At 47.1% G+C, this 20,481-nt stretch overlaps 1 protein-coding gene and 1 long non-coding RNA gene across 4 annotated transcripts in view; one reads left to right on the top strand and one right to left on the bottom strand.

The window, feature by feature from the left end:
• The window catches only part of unc5cb (unc-5 netrin receptor Cb), a 156,994-nt gene extending 138,127 nt beyond the window's left edge, over window positions 1–18,867 (bottom strand). For 2 of the 3 annotated variants that reach the window (XM_031558359.2, XM_031558358.2), the window contains exon 1: window positions 18,217–18,866. In XM_031558359.2, the coding sequence (XP_031414219.1) occupies window positions 18,217–18,334 (118 nt within the window). In that variant the 5' untranslated portion in view covers window positions 18,335–18,866. Of the gene's footprint in view, window positions 1–18,216 lie in introns of all 3 variants that reach the window. The other variant, XR_006151497.1, reaches the window with a different exon arrangement.
• Window positions 16,113–17,896, top strand: LOC122128612. The gene is made up of 2 exons (XR_006151498.1): window positions 16,113–17,586; window positions 17,724–17,896. It is a non-coding gene; the product is annotated as an uncharacterized LOC122128612 (long non-coding RNA).
• Window positions 18,868–20,481: the final 1,614 nt, after the last annotated feature.

The following is a 20,481-nucleotide window of genomic DNA, read 5'->3' on the forward strand; positions in this document are numbered from 1 at the left end:
ACACACACACACACACACACACACACATTAAGCTCTTACTCAGCCACAGGTATGCAGCAGAATGACATCAGAGACCCAGTTGACCTTTATGAGTGAAGCTTCTGAGAGCAGGCATTTGTTTTCTCCGGGACTTCTGCGGTTGCATTCAATCCATCCCTCCAGGAAGGCCCGCGGGGGAAGCGAGTGAAATGGAAACCAGGGCGAGCGATACAAACAGAGCCAGAGCAGGGATGGGAGCGGAGCGGAGGCGGAGGCCAGCCTGTTTACGAGGGCCTGTGTGCGCACATTACCCGAACATGGCAGTGTTTATTTTGTCCTAACTCAATGCAAACTACGTAGAAGTTATACACGTTGAAATGTTTAACTCCCGCTTAATAGATTGATGCACTCACGTGTCCTGTTACAGAGAGGCTTTGAACAAGCGAGGTCTTTAAGTGCACGGAAAAGGCCATTAAAGTTTATTCTTGTGGAGGCTGTACATTTAGCACGCATTGTAGTTATACAAGCACACACACAAACACACACACACACAGACACACACCAAACAGTCATTAAATAAGCTGTAATGTAAATGTACAGCCAGATTCAGATTCATTGTAGTAACTTATCCTAAATATCTCCTTTAATTGAACAAGACACAGTCTCATAAATAAAAATGCAAACATGCAAAATACAAATGTGATAGTCTGGCTCTGATTCAGACTGTATTTTCAAAGATTATGAAATTCTCCTCACAAAAGCAGGCTCAAACCTTTCTACCACAACATATGTCACGTACAGTCCCTCTCCACTTCACAAAAAGTCCCTCTTCCTTCAACCCTTCCCAAACAGCCCATCTGAGAAGCAGGTGCTGCTCTGATCTTGTGTGTCTGCGGGGTGGAGGGGGGGAGGGGGGGAGACGTGACAGTGTAATTAGGAGAGATATGAAGGAACAAAACGTGAAGGAAAAACCGAGGAAAGTCAGGTAATGTATCAAGTCCCAGGCCAGCATACTTCTCTGATGCTGTAATCAAAGGGACAGATGATGAAGCTCCCCCTTGCACCCCCACCCCACCCCCCTCTCACCCCCTCCTGCCCTCCCCTCTCTTTGTGAGAAAGCCCAGGCTGTAGGCATGCAGTCACCAACTTAATTACCCTGCTGCGGTCTGACAAACAGCTCAACTGGGTCCCTGGATGAGGGGATCCCGACATCGCCCCCCCGCCCCCCCCCCCCCCCCCCCACCCCCCTTCAACCTCCCTCCAGCCCCCTAGCGTTCACCTGCAGCGCATTAGCAGGATAAAAACACAGTGACGGAGGGAAATGAAACTGTTTACCCAAGAGTCTCTCATCAGCAAATCAGTGCTGGGGTTTGAAGGGGCGGTGGGGTGTGGCGGGGAAGGGGGTAAGGAGGCAGGATATCCTGGCTTAATGGTCTCATGACCTCCAGTCTCCTGTGTTACTGAGAGGGGTGCAGTCAGAAAGCAGGAGAGATAGAGAGATAGAAATGGAATGAGAGAATGAAAGAGAGACATACAGCGAGAGTGGGAGGAAAAACACGGGAATAGAGAGATGTAGAAAGAATAGATAGAGTGAAAACAAGAGAAAGAGACGAGAAGAGAAAGACGGGGGAGACAGACGACTAGCAGGAGAGAGACAATGGGACAAAAGAGAGGACACAAAAGAGCACTGGCTCCTTGAAGTCATTGATGTCAGAACAAATGAAGTCACTGCTCCGTCTGCGTATGGAATCCAACCGCCTGGAGAATCCCCTCCATGTTACAATGGAATATAATTTAATGACCTTTTAATTAGACCTCCGTTTAATCTCCAAAAAACATTTCCCCAAGGCCCAGCAAAGGGATCCCACAATTGTTGGGGATGATCCAGCCCAAAGTCACTAAGACCCACTGACCAGGGTTTCAGTCTTTGGAGCAAGGAACTCAGTTTTACGAGAAAGAGACTGCACTCAAATGTATAATTTCATTTCCTTTCTATTGTTTATGACTGGAATGAAATAACAGACATTTTCCAAAACACATCCATTCTTTTCTACAACATCCAGACAGTAAAAAGCATCAAAGTTACACTTTTAAGTGTTGTTTTCCTCTTCTATAAAACAGTCAGAGCACATACTGGAGCCAGTGGTACTCTAAACACTCACACCCACCCACAGGAGGACACATACTGGGCCTTGATAAAGAGCTGTTGTCCAGGCATACCATAGTGCTGGGCTCCACTGGACCCCCGGGGCATGTGGTCCCTGACTGACTAGCTGGCAGACGCTCCGCTCGCTCCCTCACCTGACAGAGAGGACCCCCCCCCCCCCCCTTACCACGGCATAACCAGCAGGATTAATGTCCTTCTGGGGAGATTTCTCACCACAGCTACATCATCACCGCCACTGCCAGCACAAGCCCCATACCCCACTCTTTTTCTTTTTTTTTCTCTCTCTCTCTCTCTCTCTCTCTCTCTCTCTCTTTCTCTCTCTCTCTCTCTCCTCCCACTGAGGGATTATCTGTCAGGACCTGGCTGAATCACTGTACCTCACACACTGACACTAGCCCCCCCACCCCACAAACACCACCATAGTGCCTCTCTTCCCTCTCCCCCCCCTGTGTTCCCACTGGCTTGGCCTCTTTCTCTCCCTCCCTCCCTCCCTCCCTCCCTCCCTCCCTCCCTGCTCCCTCTTCAGGCCACTGCTGTCGGTTCATCATTAACTGAAAACAGCCCGTGAGGTATGCACTAAGGACAAGGACAATGACAGAGTGACCTTCTGTCTCAGCCTGTGACGGCTGACCACCCCTGCACTTCCGTCCCGTGCCTCCGCACATGCCTATCTGATGACCCCCCCTGCCCCCCCTGACTACCCCACACCAGCCACCCTCCAGCCCTCCCTTACTCCCCCAGCTCCCTCCAGCCCCCTCCAGTCCCCTCCACCTCCCACCCCACTTCTGACAAATGCGCCCCCGGGGAGCTTCCCAGACACAGATACCCTTGTCTGGTGTCATTGATCATGGCTGCTGTCAGCTGGCAGGTAGGACAGCAGTGCTCCGTGGGACCTGGGAACCAGGGGAGAGAGCGAGAGAGCGAGAGAGAGAGAGGGGCTGGGGAGATAATGACTTAAGTAACTTTGCAGAGGTCAAAGGGGCACGGAATGGGGACTGCCGGGGCCGAGCAGCCGCGTGGCCGTTTGCTTTTACATCGCTGATTTGCTTTTAGAGGAGAAAGGAAAGGTCATGAGGGCTTGGCCCCACACATGAACCTTTAATGGATGGACACAGAGCCTTCAAAATGAAAGGTTCTTTGTAGAGACTGCCTTAAGCTACCATTCTCACAGCACTCCTTTAACTATGCTAAACTTTTTTTCAACCATGCAAAACTGCTTTTTTAGGTTATCCTATTGCAAAGGTTCCTACTGTACAAAAGGAACCTTTTTTTTGCACTCTTTCTTTCAGTGAAGGCACGCTCCTAAAGCGCCTACCTGTAATCGACCCTCTTAATCTTCCGGCTACAATGTTTTGGCACTGGAGCTGCACCCACTCCTGCGTGCTCCCCACAGGAATCCGCAGCCGACCTGCCCTATAAGCCTCACCCTCACTCTGTGGAGTGCACAGACACAGGAGTCCCACTGTTCCGCAATGAGGCTGGAGCCCATCATTATAAATCAGGCCATTAGGACGAATTGAATTTTAAAGAGCCCTTCCCCGGATTCACAACAAGCCCTCCATTAGTCGAGCACGAGGAGACGGTGGCGTGGCAACTTAAAGGGAATCAGGAGTCCTCAGTGGGCAATCCGTGTCAGGGGCTGTACAACAAGGGGCTGTGCTGTGATGAAGCAGATAAATCTGCGATTACAGATAAGAAATGAGAGAGAAATAAGACAACACAAACACACACACACACACACACAATGGTATACTTATTTATTCATGTAGGAGGAAAAATCATGCTTTAGCTTTAAGATACTCTCAGGCAAACAAACACACATACACACACACATTGAAAGGATATCATTTATACCATATATTGGAGACCAGTCTTGGATTTTAGTCAGTCAAGATCCAGGTTTTAATCTTATACAGTGGTGGCCACCAAGGGAGACAAAGCCTGAACGTCCACTCATAGCTTCACCTCAGACTCGTCTGCCTTATTCCTTCAGGGATCTGCTCTTAAAAAGCTGAGTTTAGTGGTGTTACCGTCTATTCAAATAAGCCATGGGTGCAGGGCTCTTTGTATCGACCTGGGGGGGGAAAGTAAGACCAATGTCGCACCTCACTCCCCTGGTCAAAATCAAGTATATTCACCCAGGAACTGTTTACATGCTAGTTAAATCCAAATAAAATTAACAATTATAACTAGGTATAAGATCATTGAATTATTGACTATGGCATATTCTGATTAACTATACCGGTCCCTTCAACACACACACACACACACACACACACATAAACACGAACACAAAGACACAGAGTAATTCACACACACACACACACACACACACACACACACACACACACACACACACACACACACACACACACACACACACACACACACACACACACACACACACACACACACACACACACACACACACGAACTGGAATGCTCTGTGAAACGTAAGCAGATCCGTTACCACAGACCTGTCGAGCTGAGCCAAAGCGCTCATTTTCCCCCTGCAGAATGCACAGGGGGGGGGGGGGGGCATGAGAGCTGGGCCCACGCAAGCCGGTGATTATGGTGAAGAGTTACAGCAGCCCTTCACCGCCCCCACCAGCGCCATCACCACCACCACCAAGCCATTCATTCCACCATTATCCACCAACTCCCTCCCCACGCTCAACTCCCAACACTTCATGCCCAAATTGGGAGAAAAATGTGAGAATATCGCACAGCGAGACCCAAAAGCGCCAGCAAAGCCAGCCAGCGGGGCCTTAGAGCCAGTGCTTCACTCTCTTCATGCAGTTCACAGTGCATATCAAGACTGGCTTATTTATTATTGCTATTTTCAGTGGGGATTTAAATCAAATTAATTGCACTGTACTGTTGAGGAAGTAAACAAAAGAAAGAAAAAACAAACAGAGAGAAAGAAATAAAAAAAAATGCTCTTTCATTCCCTCATTCTTTCTGTTTGCCTTTTTCTCCCTCCTTTCCTAGCGTAGGCCAAGAGCCATTTGTGCTTCCGAGACAGGGAGAGATTACAGACCCGGTGCAGTCTCCGGAATATTCTTGGCTGTGGAATGAAGACAGATAGCAGGCGAGGAGCGACGAGGTTAGCAGAGAAGAAACGAAGGAGGAGGAGGAGAAAAAAAAACAGAACTAAAAAGGGAAGAGAAAGAATTAGGCCACACAGTGGAGCGAGGACCACAAAAAAAGGGATGAAAAATGGCGGCAAGCGAGGGGGAGAGATACTCGATTAGTGGACAGCTTCCCGGAAAGAACTATGGACCCATCTGACTATAGTGTTCACTCCCCACCCACCCTCCACCCTCAGCAAAAGCAAACAAACAAATCAAACAAACAAACAAAAACAGATGCATCTCATCTCTGAAACAAGGTATGTGATTGGTGATGGGGGGGGGCGGGCTTTCACTCAGCCCTCTGTCCTCGTCGCTCTAATCTGGGTGTCCACTCTAAGCCCCCAGGTCCTCGACGAGGGAGATTAACGAGTGCGCAGGGCCAGAGTGTAAGTTCCTCGCGGTTACAGGCCTCGGCGCGGTGTAACACAATTACGGCTGCCGTGGAGAAGCAGATAATGGTCACGCTCGGCGCTCGCGCATATAGATCAGATATTGAGTTTTCTGCATTTTAATTCACTTTCCGGCACAAACAGGGCGCATTAGTACGATTAGAGAGCTGCAGGGAGGGGAGAGGATGCTGTGGGGGTGGGGGGGTAGAGAGGGGGAGGAGGGTGTGGTGAGACAGACGAGGGGTTTTGGAAGATTTGTTCAGGGCAGCTTGTCAATTTTGATCCGGGGCGGGAAGCAGAGTGGTCATTCATCCTTAGAAAACTCAAACAGGCAAAATAAATCTAAATTACACAGACACCCGTTTAGGGAGCACGAGCTTTCGAGCACAAGCCCTTACACAGCGACTCGGGCTTCTGACATCCCCCCCCCCCCGTGATGAATAGAGCGGCTCATTTGGTGCTTAGAGCGAAATCTCATCTGAGATAAGTAAAGACCTGAGAAAGACAAAGCTTTGTGTGTGTGTGTGTGTGTGTTTAATCAGATATACACACAGACAAGTCTTCCTGGATGAGTTATATATGCTAACAATCTCACCGACAGACTGCTGCATGTCCACATAATACACCCCAAATCTGCATATGGCCTACATTTTCTGTCTCATATGCTGTTACAAAGGGACTTCGGGAAAAAAATTGCTTCAGATGAACACAAAATTGAGATGGTGTGCAATTATTTTTGGAGCAGTGGATTTGAGCACCCCATCCAGTGTGGTGCATGTCCTTGTGTCTGTGTAAAAGCAATTACCGACGTTTTACTACAAAGCTGGAAGCATCTACCTCTAGGGAACCACACTCTGGATGGAAAGTACAGAGCATGGCGTTAGTTAGCAAATCATTACCAACTCTCCTTCCTGCCAAACAGGAAGTAAAACAGCAGGTTAGCTGCCTCATAGGGCGCAGCATCTACTGCAGTCTTCCTTCCATCGGCTGAGTGAGAACGAAAATCAGGGCACTATTTTCCCTGTGAATAAATACATTATTTAATGAAACGCCACCACTTCACTTCTGCAAAAACAAAAAAACCACAACGTGAAAGCCGATGCCTAATATTGTTTTGTCTTTAAAAAGACATCTAAAAAATGCTTATCTAGCCATTTCTCTTGTAGCAGTGGGTTCTCGTATTAAACACATTTTCATTTACTCTCACCCTCTTAATGTGTCAATTCAGGAGTGTTGTAATGAAATATTTGTTGACTGATTCTGGCAGTGAAAAGCTTAGTCTTCAACACTAAGTTTAGCACACACTCGACGCAACCCAGACACAAATAAAGGCGACAGCCACAGCTAGGTGGGAGTGGATAACTGAGGTTTGAGGACATCAATCAAGTGTCTCATCTCAGGTTTGTCATTGGCCTGTGGTCTGGTGACCCGTGCTGTCTCATCTCGTTCCATCATTGACTGTCTGTGTGTCTGAGACAGCCTGTCTCTCAGTCCCTTCACCTCTCCTACCTCGGTACTATTGACTCCAACAGGACGGGGAGTTGACATGCGCCGACAAAAACCCTCAAAAACAAACCGTTCTGTATTCAGTTGAGCCCTCACTAAAAAAAAAACTAAAAAAGGAGAAGGGGGGAGTGGGGGTAAGATGAACACGTAAGCCAAAATGTAAATACACTCACTCATATTTCCCTTGCCCTTGCGTCTCAAATTCAAATCAATCTGCAAACAACTGTCAGGGAGACGAATCACCTCCAAAACAGAAACAGACCATTCTGGTGTTTCTGGCTTCCAGAGCGGAGGACAAAAGAGCTGGGATTTCCATAACTAAATCTAGTGCACAGGACAGGGAGGCACAAAGAGAAGTGAGAACCAGACACGCACGCCTGGGCAAACGAGAGCACTCATATCCCTCAAAAGATTACTCGGGTTCAACATTGCTTTGCTTGTTTACCAGACTTAAGGTTCTTTTCCCCGTGAACAAAAGAGGAGCGCAAAGTCGCTACGAATAGCTGCAGTTAATGTGTCTGAATCCCCCCATTCTCTCCGGGATTAGAGGAAGAGGAGAAGAGAGCACAGGCTGGCCTATCTCTGCCTCCTTCCTCTCTGCTTTGCTCTCCTCGAGCCCCGCCACCCAACCTCCTAAAAGATATTTTCTGCTTTTGTTGGCCCGATAGCACGCACAGGGCTAGAGGAAGGGCCCTGCCGATAAAACATCTCTGTCTGCGTAATAACGACGAAACGTGAAAGAAATGCAGACTTGAAGTTCTTGAAGGAAAAAAAAGGGGTAAAAAAAAAAAAATGCAAAACAAACAATGTGATGATTTACTGATGTGTTTTTTCACAAATGAGAGGGGTGTGAGCGAGTGTGTGTGTGTGTGTGTGTGTGTGTGTGTGTGTGTGTGTGTGTGTGTGTGTGTGTGTGTGTGTGCGCGCATGACTGTGTGGGGGGAGAATTTACAAGTGTGGCTACTGAAGGGGGAACATTCGAAGGGGTTATAATTTACATCTGACAACTCTTTCGACAACTGTGAGGCCTTTCACAGTTTGTGCTTGTGAATGGAGCGAACGCTTGTGTTCCCTTCTTTAAACGAAAGCCCAGGGCAGACCTCGAACGAACGCCAGGCAGATCAGCTTACAGCTCATCAGGAATCCATACGTTTCATACGCCAGAGCTGAATCATTGCTTTCCGGGCGCAGATGTAGGGAGAATGTTTAATTGTACAGCATAATGGTATATCAGTTTACATCTGGGGGGGCTGGATCTGATTTGGGCCAATGTGTTGGACCGAGCACAAAGCCCACCCCGCTGACCCCTGGACTTGGACAAGTGACATTTCTTTTGGCAACCGAAATGAGAAAACAGCCCCCAGATCTGTTTCAATGAAAGACAATCACCCCTTGAGTGAGTATAGCATCTGTGCAACATATGAAGCATCCTCAGCATACAAAATGCATAGCAACCCTGGACAACCCTGAGTTCTAGGCCATTTTCTTTTGCAGGCAGAGGTGGAGAGAATGGCCCTGGTGATCACAAACGGTGGCTTTCAACCCCCCCCCCAATCACCCTGTTCAGAGCACTCTGGGCCACTGTCAATAAAAATAGACTCCCTCTCTCTGGCCATCTCGCTTCCACTCCCTCTGTCCTCGCACAGACACGACACAGTGCTGACTCTCCACTTTGCTGGCTAACCGTTCCACGCCTTCCATTAGGTTCCGATCACACCAGAACCGAATTCATTATTTATCTGCCTCCTTTGCTCTGTTTGGATGTCCTCGTGGAAGGAGAGGCCAGCCGAGGAGCATCTGGGATGGCACTCTCTCCACCCTGGGAGCTTCTTGCCTTCTCCTCTCAATTTCCACAATCCCCCCCCCAGTTATCCTGTTCCCTAACGTCAAAAGTAGGAGAAGAAAACCAAAAAAAAACTCACCATCAGTTGTTTTTTTTTCTCCCTCGTTTGACTTTAAGACAACACGAGGGGTTTGCTTTAAGAGCCGTCTGGTCCCTAAGCAGCCTTGTTGCCCCACATGCTATGAAACGCCTTTATTACGGGCCTCATGATTAATGGTGTTTTAACGCTTGCTGTGCATCCTGCATTCAGTCCCACCACTTCTGCCGGGTCTCTTCTGTCTTGGTGCTAAATTCTTGGTGGCTTTACAGTGGAGCTGAGGATTGCCAAGCCAAGCAATAACCACATCTCTGATGACGCCGCATAACCATGGGGGGATGGCCACGGCGAAGAAGGAGAAGCCTTCATTAAAGTCGGAGTGTTCTGCCTCTCAACCAAAGCGGGGCTCCCTTGCAAAATGAGCCCCAGCGAGTGTGTGTGTGTGTGCCCCAGTTAGGCCCTGGCTGCATGCAGGGCCCCCTGAGAATACGCCGGAGAGATGCAGCGGCATGCTGCAACATGCTGACTTTGTTTAAATGCCCCGACCCATGACCGCACGCGAGCAGCAAAAGTCATTTTAGAATTGCAATTACTGTACATACTGCTGTACATGTACTGTATGCGCTCGCATAAGCAAAAGGCAAGGGAAAAAGAGGGTCAGGATTGTTGGGGAGTATGGCCGGTGGAATGAAGCACAATATGGCCGCATTTCACAGAAATGAACAAGCCAATGTTCTCCATTCTTACTCAAGAGACACAGCCCTGCATAAGGAGTCATTTCGTTGTTACTAAATTCACATGAAAGAGATTGAGATGTAGGGTTTGAAATGGCTTTGGCATTATCACGGTGTGATAAAACAGCTATTGAAGTTCTTTTATTTAAAAAAAAAAACTACATCTCAGATTTTATCACTCTACAAATCTTGGCAGACAATTCTTTAACACATCCCCTTGGCTCCCTGAGTTGATTCAAACCAGTACGAGGAAACTGACTTTGTGACACACATTCATCACACTCATAACACGTTGCTCCGCACACAAAAGCACAGGAATAGAAAAAGGGATGTTTTAAAAAAAAAGATTGATTTCCTCGTGATGAATGGCTGCTATTCATGTGTCTTTATCTAGTTCCATCTCCCGTCTTGCGACGCCTTATGGTCTGTTTTTTAACGGAGATAGAACATGCCTGGTCTCGGAGCTCCCTGTCAGACAAGCCAAGACTTCTATCTCTGCCCTGCTGATAGCTGATGTCTACCAGAACCCCCGAATATAGGAATTTGCGTTTTGTTTTCAAAAGATAATTCGTACGGGAACAAAAATATATGACCTTTCCCATGTAGAAGGGGCTGCACTACATCATGCTCTGCTCTCTCGCTATATCCCTGTAAGTTAATTGGGTGCTTCTTAAACATGGCCCTTTTGGTTCCAAAACCAGATGTGTCCTTCCTATGGTCACAGGCACAGTGTGCTGTCTCCTTTTGTTCCTCTATAGGACTCGAAGTCTGGACAGTCCTCTCAAAACATGCCCCCGAGGCTGGTTTTACTAATGCCCGAGCACTAAACTAACTGGGCTCTTTTATGAAAAGAAAACCCCTCCAGAACTCCAAAGTTTAGGGCTCTTTCAAAAATGGAGGGGTTGCTGAGAGGGAAGGGGGGTGGGGGTGGGGGTGGCGGGGGCTGGTGGTCATGGGGGCTAACAATGTCCTCTTATCACTGTGGGACCTTAATGCAAACCAGAGTGCTGTTTCTTCTCAGCTGGACCCCCGACCAGCAGGGGGAAATGTATGTTCTTATTTAAGCCCCATAAAAACAGGACAGGACAAACATTTATCTGTGCTATGCTTTCATCTGCTGTCCACACAGTTAAAGAATAACAGAGAAGGAGGGAGGGAGGGAGGGAGAGGTGAAGGAGGTGAAGGAGGAGGAGGAGGAGGCAGGGAGATGGAGGGAGGATAGGAAAGAGGGAAAAAGAGAAGAAGAGGAGATAAACCCAAAAGGAGGTGATCAAATAGGACGCCTTTCATGTTCTTGAGAGATTCCACGTCCCTTCTGAGTAAACTACAGGGCAGCCCTATCACAACACAGAGAACCATACTGGTCCAGATGGTTCAGGAATACAGACAGATCTGGGATGGATGAATTACAAACAAACCAAACAGGATTGATAATTGCTGTGATGTACAGTATAATGATGAGAGCAGCACAACAACAGATCAATATCCTACATGAATAGAGTGTTAATTAATGATCACGATACATCATTCATTCTCATCAATTATGGACTCACTCACAAATACTGTGGCACTCTTGACATGTTGTACAAAGTGCATCCGAAACAGGTACGCACCTCAGTTACACGTTTCATGAGAAGCAGTATGTTTACTGTGTTGTGTGCTCTTTGGAGAGTCAGCCTTCACAGCCTTTGTCCACCACTCAGCAAAGACAGTCCGTAAACAAGGACACAGCAGCATCGCTGGGAGATGGTACTCAAAAGGACCCGATTAGAACACATAAAAGCCTCGCCACTATCCGTGCCTTCCACTCTTTTCTTGCCGCCACTCTGAGCTTTTTAAAGCGGGCAGCGGGCATTCTGTGTGCCACACATAGAATATTCTAAAGTCCCTCTCTGTCACTTCGCTGTTCTATTAGCCCTGGGAGACCGCCGCTGCATGGCAGAAACCCCACAGTGAAGGACAATGGCTTTCCACTGGTCTACTGTGCTCTTATATTGTTACTGCCTGCTGACATACATCTTGGCAAAGGATATAGCAGGGGGCACACACACCTGGCACAGCAGAGCAGGAACTGTTCCAGGGTCAGTGGATATCAGACAATGCTATTTCTGAACAACACTGTGTAAGTGAGAAGCTTTTACCTAAACAGACTGAACTAAATAAGGTCTTCTTTTTCTAAGGAACCGAAAGAGAGAGAGAGAGGGGGGAGGGGGTGTTGGGAGGGGGATGAGGTGAGTAACTGGGGAACATTAAGGGCATGGAAGAAGAAAAGAAAACCAAAAATAACCAAATGAAAAAGCCCATCGGCACCCATCCCGCTTGCACAAGAGGTGTTCTCTCGGCTAGCCCCCATCCCTGGCCCATCCCTTGCACACTAGCGTTGGAAGAGGCCTCTTGACTGGCAATAACTATCATCTCTCCTCGCCATTTCCTCGTCTGAGTCAGGCTCTCCATGCCGACCGAGGGCCCTGCATAGCATTACCCTGACCCTCCAGGGTAATTGGGTCTAAAGGATCCTCACAGAGAGCTGCTGAAGCGTGCTCTGTGCATGCGAGCGGGCAGGCAGGCGCCCGTGCCACAGCCTCGCCTGAGCTGATGAGAGGTCTGCCAGCCAGTGGAGGTGGAGGTGGGGGTCTCAGTGAGACAGCGAGACGGAGGAGATCGCCTTCGCCTAGTGCCCTTGACATCGCACTAGACGGATGAACATCCGCCCAAAAAGAAAGGCTTTGACAGACACACACACACACACACACAAACAACCAACCATACACACACATTTGTACATCACACACATACACACACACACTCAAATGTGGATACATGCACACACACACACACACACACACACACACACACCACACACATACACAGATATCAGCACACTGCTCAGCCACCCATACCTCCACGCACCCTCTCTCCCCTCTCGTGTGGTGCGGTGTGGGGCGGTGCGGTGTGAATGTAAATGGCTGGATCATTATGAGGAGGGGCCTCGTGTCCTGCCGCTGTTGACAGCCTCTCAGGCTCCCGGGTCAGCCTCTCCACATCAGGAATGCCTGTGAAGTGGTGCTACTTGTGCCGGGCCCTGCTAATGGACTGCTAATAGCAGCCAGCTCCAATCTGACGCTCGAGACAGTGACAGTGTGTGATTAATTGCACTCAGGCCTTCTCTCACCTCTTCTCTCTCTCACTCTCTCTCCTCTTCTCTCCCTCACTCTATCTCGTTCACCTCTCTACCATTTTGTAGAGGGGAAAGGAAAGGCAAGCGCTATGGCTATGATACCTCCCCTCTCCACGCTCCAATCCTCTCTTTAACCTTAATCATCTATTTTCCTTTGTCCTTCTTCTTTTCCCCTCTCCTTTTTCCTTGAGCCTCATTCTTGGGTTGAGAGTATCTGTACAGGCTTGGCTGCTACGAGTGACTAAGCTCCACTCTACTCCACTGACATGTAAGAGAACGCCGGCGCATGTTAAATACGCAGCATGAGAGAGAGGAGAGAGTGACGTCAGGTACGGCGGGTAAGAGAAGCAACCTCAGCAAGCCACCTTTCAGAAGAGATTTTGTTGAAAAAAAGAAACAACCTCCAAGAGGGGAAAGGTGAGACGAGGGGGGAAAGACAAACAACATCGCGTGAGGCGCTGACACCCCCTAAATTCAGTGTATGCATGTGTTTGTGTGTGTGTGCGTGTGTGTGTCGGTGGTGGTGGGGTGGTGCTGGTAGGGGTTGGGGGGAATGGAGGGGTACACAGAACTCTGATGACACAGCAACTAAGCCTGACCTTTTCTTTCCACCTGCGTATGAACACATACAGACAGCACACACACACACACACACACACACACACAGACACACACACACACACACACCTCTCCTTCTGCTGTTACCGCAGGAAAAAACAACAAAGGGAGAAGAAAGAGTGGTCCTCTGTGAAAAGTGGCCGCGCTCGCGCCACCCTCAGGGAATCACCGACACATTTAAGCACTAGGTCATTCTACAGTACCCCTCACCTCACACAATGCAGGCCTTTGTGCGCTGGGAGTGTATTCGCAGGACGGCCGCGATGACTGAAACTTTAGCAGCACCCCTGGGAGACGGCAGAGAGGCCAGTGAGGGAAGCGGTTAGAGTAATGATGATAGTAATAGCATTCTCGCTTACACAGTGTTCTTACACGTCCTCGTCTAAGACGACACTTAATACAGCATGTGCGAAAATGGTATATGTTTGGTGTGTGTGTGTGTCTATATGTGTGTGTGTGTGTGTGAGGGTGGTTGTAAAGTGACACACTATACTGCCTGTGAGAGAACAGTATATGTTGTTGGACACAGTGTGGGTGTGTGGGTGTGTATTTAAGTGTGTGTGTGCTTTTGTGTTTGTGGGCATGTGAGGGGCTTTTTCCTGCTTTTCTTTCACTTTCAACAAATTCTCCAAAGCTCTCGCCGTTTGAATAGTGAAAATATTTTCTTACAGATCCATTAGTCCCTGACTCAGTAAACAGAGCTAAGGGGACACATGACGAAGACATGAGAGATAGAGAGAGAGAGAGAGAGAAAGAGAGAGAGAGAGAAAAAGAGAGGCAGAATGAAAATGAAGAGGGGAGGGAGGGAGGTGGAAAAAGTGAACTAATCTTACAGCCCGACTCTGCGGGCGCCCAGGCTTTTTGCTTTGCTCTCGGTCTTTACGGTCATTATGAGTGAATAGACAAACAGGGAGGCTTTGTTTCTTATACTTTCTCTTTCTCGCTCCATATTTCTCTCTCTCTCACTCCATATTACTCTCTCTCTCTCTCTCTTCATCTAAACTCCATGGCCATCATTGTCAATGAAATGCTCCTCATAGCTTTCGATGTGGTTGACAGTGCCTACAGTTATGCAAAAACAAAAACCGGAAAAACTAAAAGAAAAAAATCCCAAAGAGGAGAAAAAGCACTAAAACATGCCTTTTCTCTTTCTGGCATCCCTCTCTCTTTCATAAACAAAGGGATCTGCATATTCAAACAGACAGACGGCCCTCTCCTGCCCACAAATCCACACGCCCATCTGCCGCTCAATGGGCTGACAAGGCCCTCTCCTGTCCTGCCATTGTCCGGGGTTCACCGGGCGAGGAACCACACACTCCTCATCTGCTTGTTCTCTCGGCACCCGCGTGCCATCCCTGCCAGCTCTACCTGGGAAGCACACATACATGCACCCACCCACCCACCCACACACACACACACACCCACACACACACACACACACATACATGCACCCACCCACACACACACATACATGCACCCACCCACACATAAACATAAACATACCCCCCCCAAGACACACACACACACACACGCATAACCACAAACATACCCCCCAAGACACACACACACGCATAAACACAAACATACCCCCCCGCACACACACACACATACACACACCCACCCACACACACACGCATGCATAAACACAAACATACATACACACACACATACACTCACACACACACATGCACCCAGCAGATGCCTATCTCCAGCATGGAGGCATTCGCCCCTATCCCGATCCCCGGGGGAATAGTGAGATTCGCGGGGCTGCTCCGCTCTGCTTGATATATGATTGTCTCTCCTCTCTTGCCTTCCACTTCTCACTGTCTCACCTTCTCTTCTTCTTCTCGTCTTTTCATGTCCTCTCTGTCCTCTGCCTTCTTCTCCTCTCCTCTCCTCTCTTTTCTCCTCGTATCCCATCTACTTTTCTCTGTTCTTCCTCACTCCCCTTTCATACCCTCGTCATCTGAACTCTACACCTCCAGAGGGTGAAAGTGAAGACTGACATCTTCACGTCTCGCGCCCCAATGAACGACTGGCAGAGGGCTATGTGATAGGTGCGACATCAGGCAGTGTTTTAAACACTGCACTTGTTTCTAATGATGAGGCAAATGTGAGCAGCTCTTCCACACTGGGAGCAAAAGACAGAAAAACTATGGGCCATTAATTAGTCGCCAACAATGTTGTCCCCCGAATATCGACTTCTTAATGGACACGGAACGACCTGGTTCATGTTCCCATTACCGCCTGCGACACGGGCCTCTGTGGAGCTCTGGAATGGAAGGGAGGATTATGTCATCCTGCAATGCCCTTCAGAAACCAGAGCTGGGTTGTATTTCTCTTGTCTTTCTTTTTCCTTCCCTCGTTTCCTCATTAACTATGCAATTGTGGGTTGGAGGGAGAGAAGGAGGGAGGGAGAGGTGGGTGGGAGAGTGAGCCTGGGTGCTGTGTGTGTGTGTGTGTGTGTGTGTGTGTGTGTGTGTGTGTGTGTGTGTGTGTGTGTGTGTGTGTGTGTGTGTGTGTGTGTGTCGGTGGTGGGGGGGTTGGCAGCCTGGATCTCGCTCCCCCTGTGGAGCATAGACTGAGGAGGTGGTGTGTAGCTCACAGTGCATATTTAGCATGAGGGTCTTGTTGGTGCCTGCGTAAAAGCTGATTCCCACTCACTCGCACCCCTCGCACCCCTCACACAAGTGACGGAGAAGGCATCAGCCCAGACCCAGATCAACAGAGTGCCATAAGAAGGGATGTACGATGACATTATCAACGAGAAACTCAACATATTCAGCTCTGTGGCCATAAATATTTGATTTGAAAAAATTAACCGTGAGTGATTTTTACATTTGAGGGATAATATTTGTTTTCACTTAAACCGACGGAATACTTAGTTTCACTTTGTCTAGTGTGTGCCCTTTTGAATTGACACAATAGATAAAATACCTGAATGCAAATGTATAACGGAAGGGTTTCACGGTAGTAGCCCAACTTTGAGATTACAGCAAGACAAGGCAATCTTCAACATCCAGCAAGCTCAGACACAGCCAAAATGTATTGTTCAGTTGTCGATCTCACATAAACCCCCTCTGATCCTAGACTGTGATTCTGAATGACTTCATCCATTTTAAGGTCTCAGTACATGGAAACCTGCATTGCTTGCAATGAAAAGAATATGTCTGTTCAATTCAAATGAATCTAAAAGACCTAGTTGGAAAGGAAACAAGCCTGCTGTTGGTATTTCTGAACAGTCTGCTTGGTTGGCAGATGACTCCCACTGTGTCCCTACATTTTCCCAGTGAACAGCACACAAGGACAGAGTCTATCCAGCCGAAAAACCGACTGTCTGTCCCTGTCTAAGCACCGCTCAAAATCAACAAACAAGGACAGACAAACACATGCCATGTAGAAGAACTGAGTCTTAAAAGATACAAGCACAGTCATGCTATACAACCACCACCACTCATTCATTTCAAAAATCCATACAAAGCAAATAGCGAAAAACACAGACAAAACACCAACATTACACCACTGGAAAAAGAAATATTGAACAGAGAGCTTTTAGAGGCATGCACACTGAAAATGGCACCCATGGACTGATATTTGTAACAAAGGGTATTGATTTACAAAATTACATCGTAATTACCCCTGCTCTATCTCTATCTCTCCCTCTCTCTGTATCTGTCTCTCCCTCTTTCTCTCTCTGGGTGAGTATGTGTGTCAGTGAAGGTTTTTGAAAAAGGTTGACTTGTTTTAACTGTGAACAGAACAAAACAAAGTTATCCTACCAAGTCAACCCTATAATGAGACCAACGCGATTGCATAGAAGAACGGGCCGGTTTTTATAGCCCTTAGTGATGCACTCAATCTTGACTGTCCAAAGGCTATAGTCTCGCTGTCGATGTCAGTGTTAAGCAGTGTTCATTTCATCTATCAATAGTCAAGATTTTATCATCAACGATGGAGGAAAAACATAATGGCAAACATAGGCTATATAAAACAAAGACGGCGTGAGTATGAATGTAAAGTAAATGTAGGGAACCTTCTAAAATAAGCCTAAATTAGTCATTCAAAAAATACATGTTTGTTTCTTTTTTTTGTTTGTTTTGTTTGACAGTAAACTATCGAATGTTCTATTCCCCTACAGAGAAGTTTCTAAAACACGTCAAATGGAAACGCGCAGCTGTGAGGGAGATCAGACGGCGGCGTGCGAAGCAGTGCGCTGATGCGAAACTTCTAAATTCTTTCACTGAGTACACCTAATTAAAACATCATACAGTATGTGTACGATTAATTCCACTAAATAAAATACAAACAAAATAAAATATATAATTGGTGACACAACCCTAGGTTAATGTCATATGTTTTCACCGAACACATGAGACAGATATGGATGCATTCGCTGGAGCCTTTTGTCCGGATTCTTTTAGAAACAGCTTCACTATGAAGACATCGATGATGATAAAATATCAGGAAACTAATATCCTTTTCAAATATCCACGATTTGTATTTGTTACGGAACCATTTTCTTCCGACATGAAATGAAATGTCACATTCCAAGCGATAAGCCCGTAACGCAGAATCATTCACCTCTCGTTGCCCGAGAAAACTCACTGCAGGTACGGATGTTAAAATCTTACCTTGGGCGACTCCTGTGCTCACCAGGACCATAAGCAAAATCACAGGTATGAAGATCATTTGCGATGCGAATCCATTGGCTCCAATGTCACTTTTCGCAGTCTTCACACTTTTCCCCATCCTAGGAAGAGTCGCACTCCGCAACAAACAGACCCAATGCCTTGTAACAGTCGCGTTCAGTCCGTCCGTTGACAGCGCCTCGGAGCGAATAACACTGAACTTTAGAGTCTGATCAAATGAAAAGTGTTCCAGTTAGAGGTCCAAACACGTGTCTCGGAGGTAAAGACGGCTTCCAGTCCTGGAAAATAAGCGGTCAAAGAATATCCACACCACCGCCCTTGTGCATCAAGGTATGACTGAAGAGTCCTTCAGAAAAACGTTTTTTTTTTTTTCCCTCAGAATGCAATGCTTAACAGTCACCTGACTGGATAAACTGTTACCTCGAAGATTTGAAGTTCATGTTCACTTGCGCTTCAGCCGCATAAGTCCTCGCCTCCTACAGTAGGCTACTCACTTCTAAAGACTGAGGAAACCCAGCATCCAGACTGCGCGTATAGCGTTCTATCAGCCTGAGACGGAGAAATGCTTTTCGATGCCATGCTTCTCCAACCAATCCAAATACAACCGACTCCTGTATTTCGCGGCGACCACAAAACCAGGTCTGGATGATGGAATGGCTGGCTACTTATAGTGTCATTCATCGATTACCTTTTATTGATGGGGTTTTACGATCATATGTAATAATCACAGACGGTCGATGCCATTATGAATAGATGTGTAGGTTTTGAATTCACCTAGAATTCACGTTGTTTTGTGTCTCTAATTAAATGACTCTTCCCTGTCATTTCCTGAATAGTTCAGTGAAATTATACTGGAATCTAAATAAAATATGGGCTTTTGGAAGTAGGGAGTGTTTTTTGGAAAAATAAAACTGCTAAAATGACAATCTGCTTTAGGATACAGCCTACTAATTATTAAACAATCAATAGAATTATTCGAACTATTCGAAACAAATAATACTGAAACAAGGATAAAAAAACCTACTTGATGATTGATGAATCTCGTGATGAGACAACGCTTTATTTATGACCAAACATATCATTTCAGCCCGTTGGAATCTAATCAGGAAATTGCAGTTTATCTTGTTTCTGGGCAGTCCTGATCTTAACTTGGTCATGGTAATTACAGCAGACATGTTCTGGTCACCTAACTTAATCAATAGAGACGGAGGGAAAATAGGGCAAGACCGGGAGTTTTCCCTTCTTTTCTGTTTTAGTAGGCTTGCTACTTTTCTTTGAGCTCCTAAGGAGAATTAAGTTTTCCCAAAATATCGTCTTTCTACTGAGCTATTTTAGCATTTGTTAAAATAGGTTCGGAGGAAAACATAATCTGTCTTAAAAACACATCTGAAAATAAAAATGACTGCATAAGCACTGTGTTAGTGGTATGAGCTATGTGATATTTAGTACTGTAGTCAGGAATCCTATGGTTTGTTACCATGGGGACCACAATGTTGCATTACAGTGTTATCTTGCAGTACAGTGCATTATGCTGAGCTTCACAGCACCATACTGAGATGAAGAACTGCATTAGGAGCCATACCACAATTTTCTTTTTCTTCAAAATATGTTTGAGGAGACAAACCACATGCAGTTCCCAAAGACAATCTATAAAGACTTGTTATTGTTATTCATCACTCTATTTCTAACAGACAACAGATGCGTGGTGCCCAATATATGCTATCAGTAATCTCAAATATAAATTCTGTCAGCTTCAATCAGCCGCCCGGATCCCAAAGCGGAGAGGTCTGCTGTGAATGGGGGCGAGAGAGAGGGAGAGAGGGAGAGAGAGAGGGAGGGAGGGAGAGGGAGAGAGAGAGAGAGAGAGAGAGAGAGAGAGAGAGGCAGTGGCGGGGAATCTGGATGAATGATGCCCCCCATCGCTTCTGTTGACCACAGACAAGGACACACGCTGACATAATATCCTGCGCTAGGAGGAGCCATGACTGCCGCCATATGGACGCTACGCTATCAGGGCAGGTTCCCCTGATCTGCCTGCCTGAGCACTGGCTCTCCGCCCTCCTCTCTGTGTGTAAACCCCTCAACATAAACAGAGCATGTCGATTCCTATGAGACACTGTACACTACGCCGCCTCTTCTCTGTTGTCTATCAGTAGTCCACATAGGAATCGGTTGACATAAACATTGAAGGGGATACAAATATTTGTTTCTGTGGTTGAAAAGCAGGAGCCGAGGAGTCTCACTTTT

The sequence above is a fragment of the Clupea harengus genome, chromosome 21, assembly GCF_900700415.2.
Source record: "Clupea harengus chromosome 21, Ch_v2.0.2, whole genome shotgun sequence".
NCBI classification, from domain to species: domain Eukaryota; kingdom Metazoa; phylum Chordata; class Actinopteri; order Clupeiformes; family Clupeidae; genus Clupea; species Clupea harengus.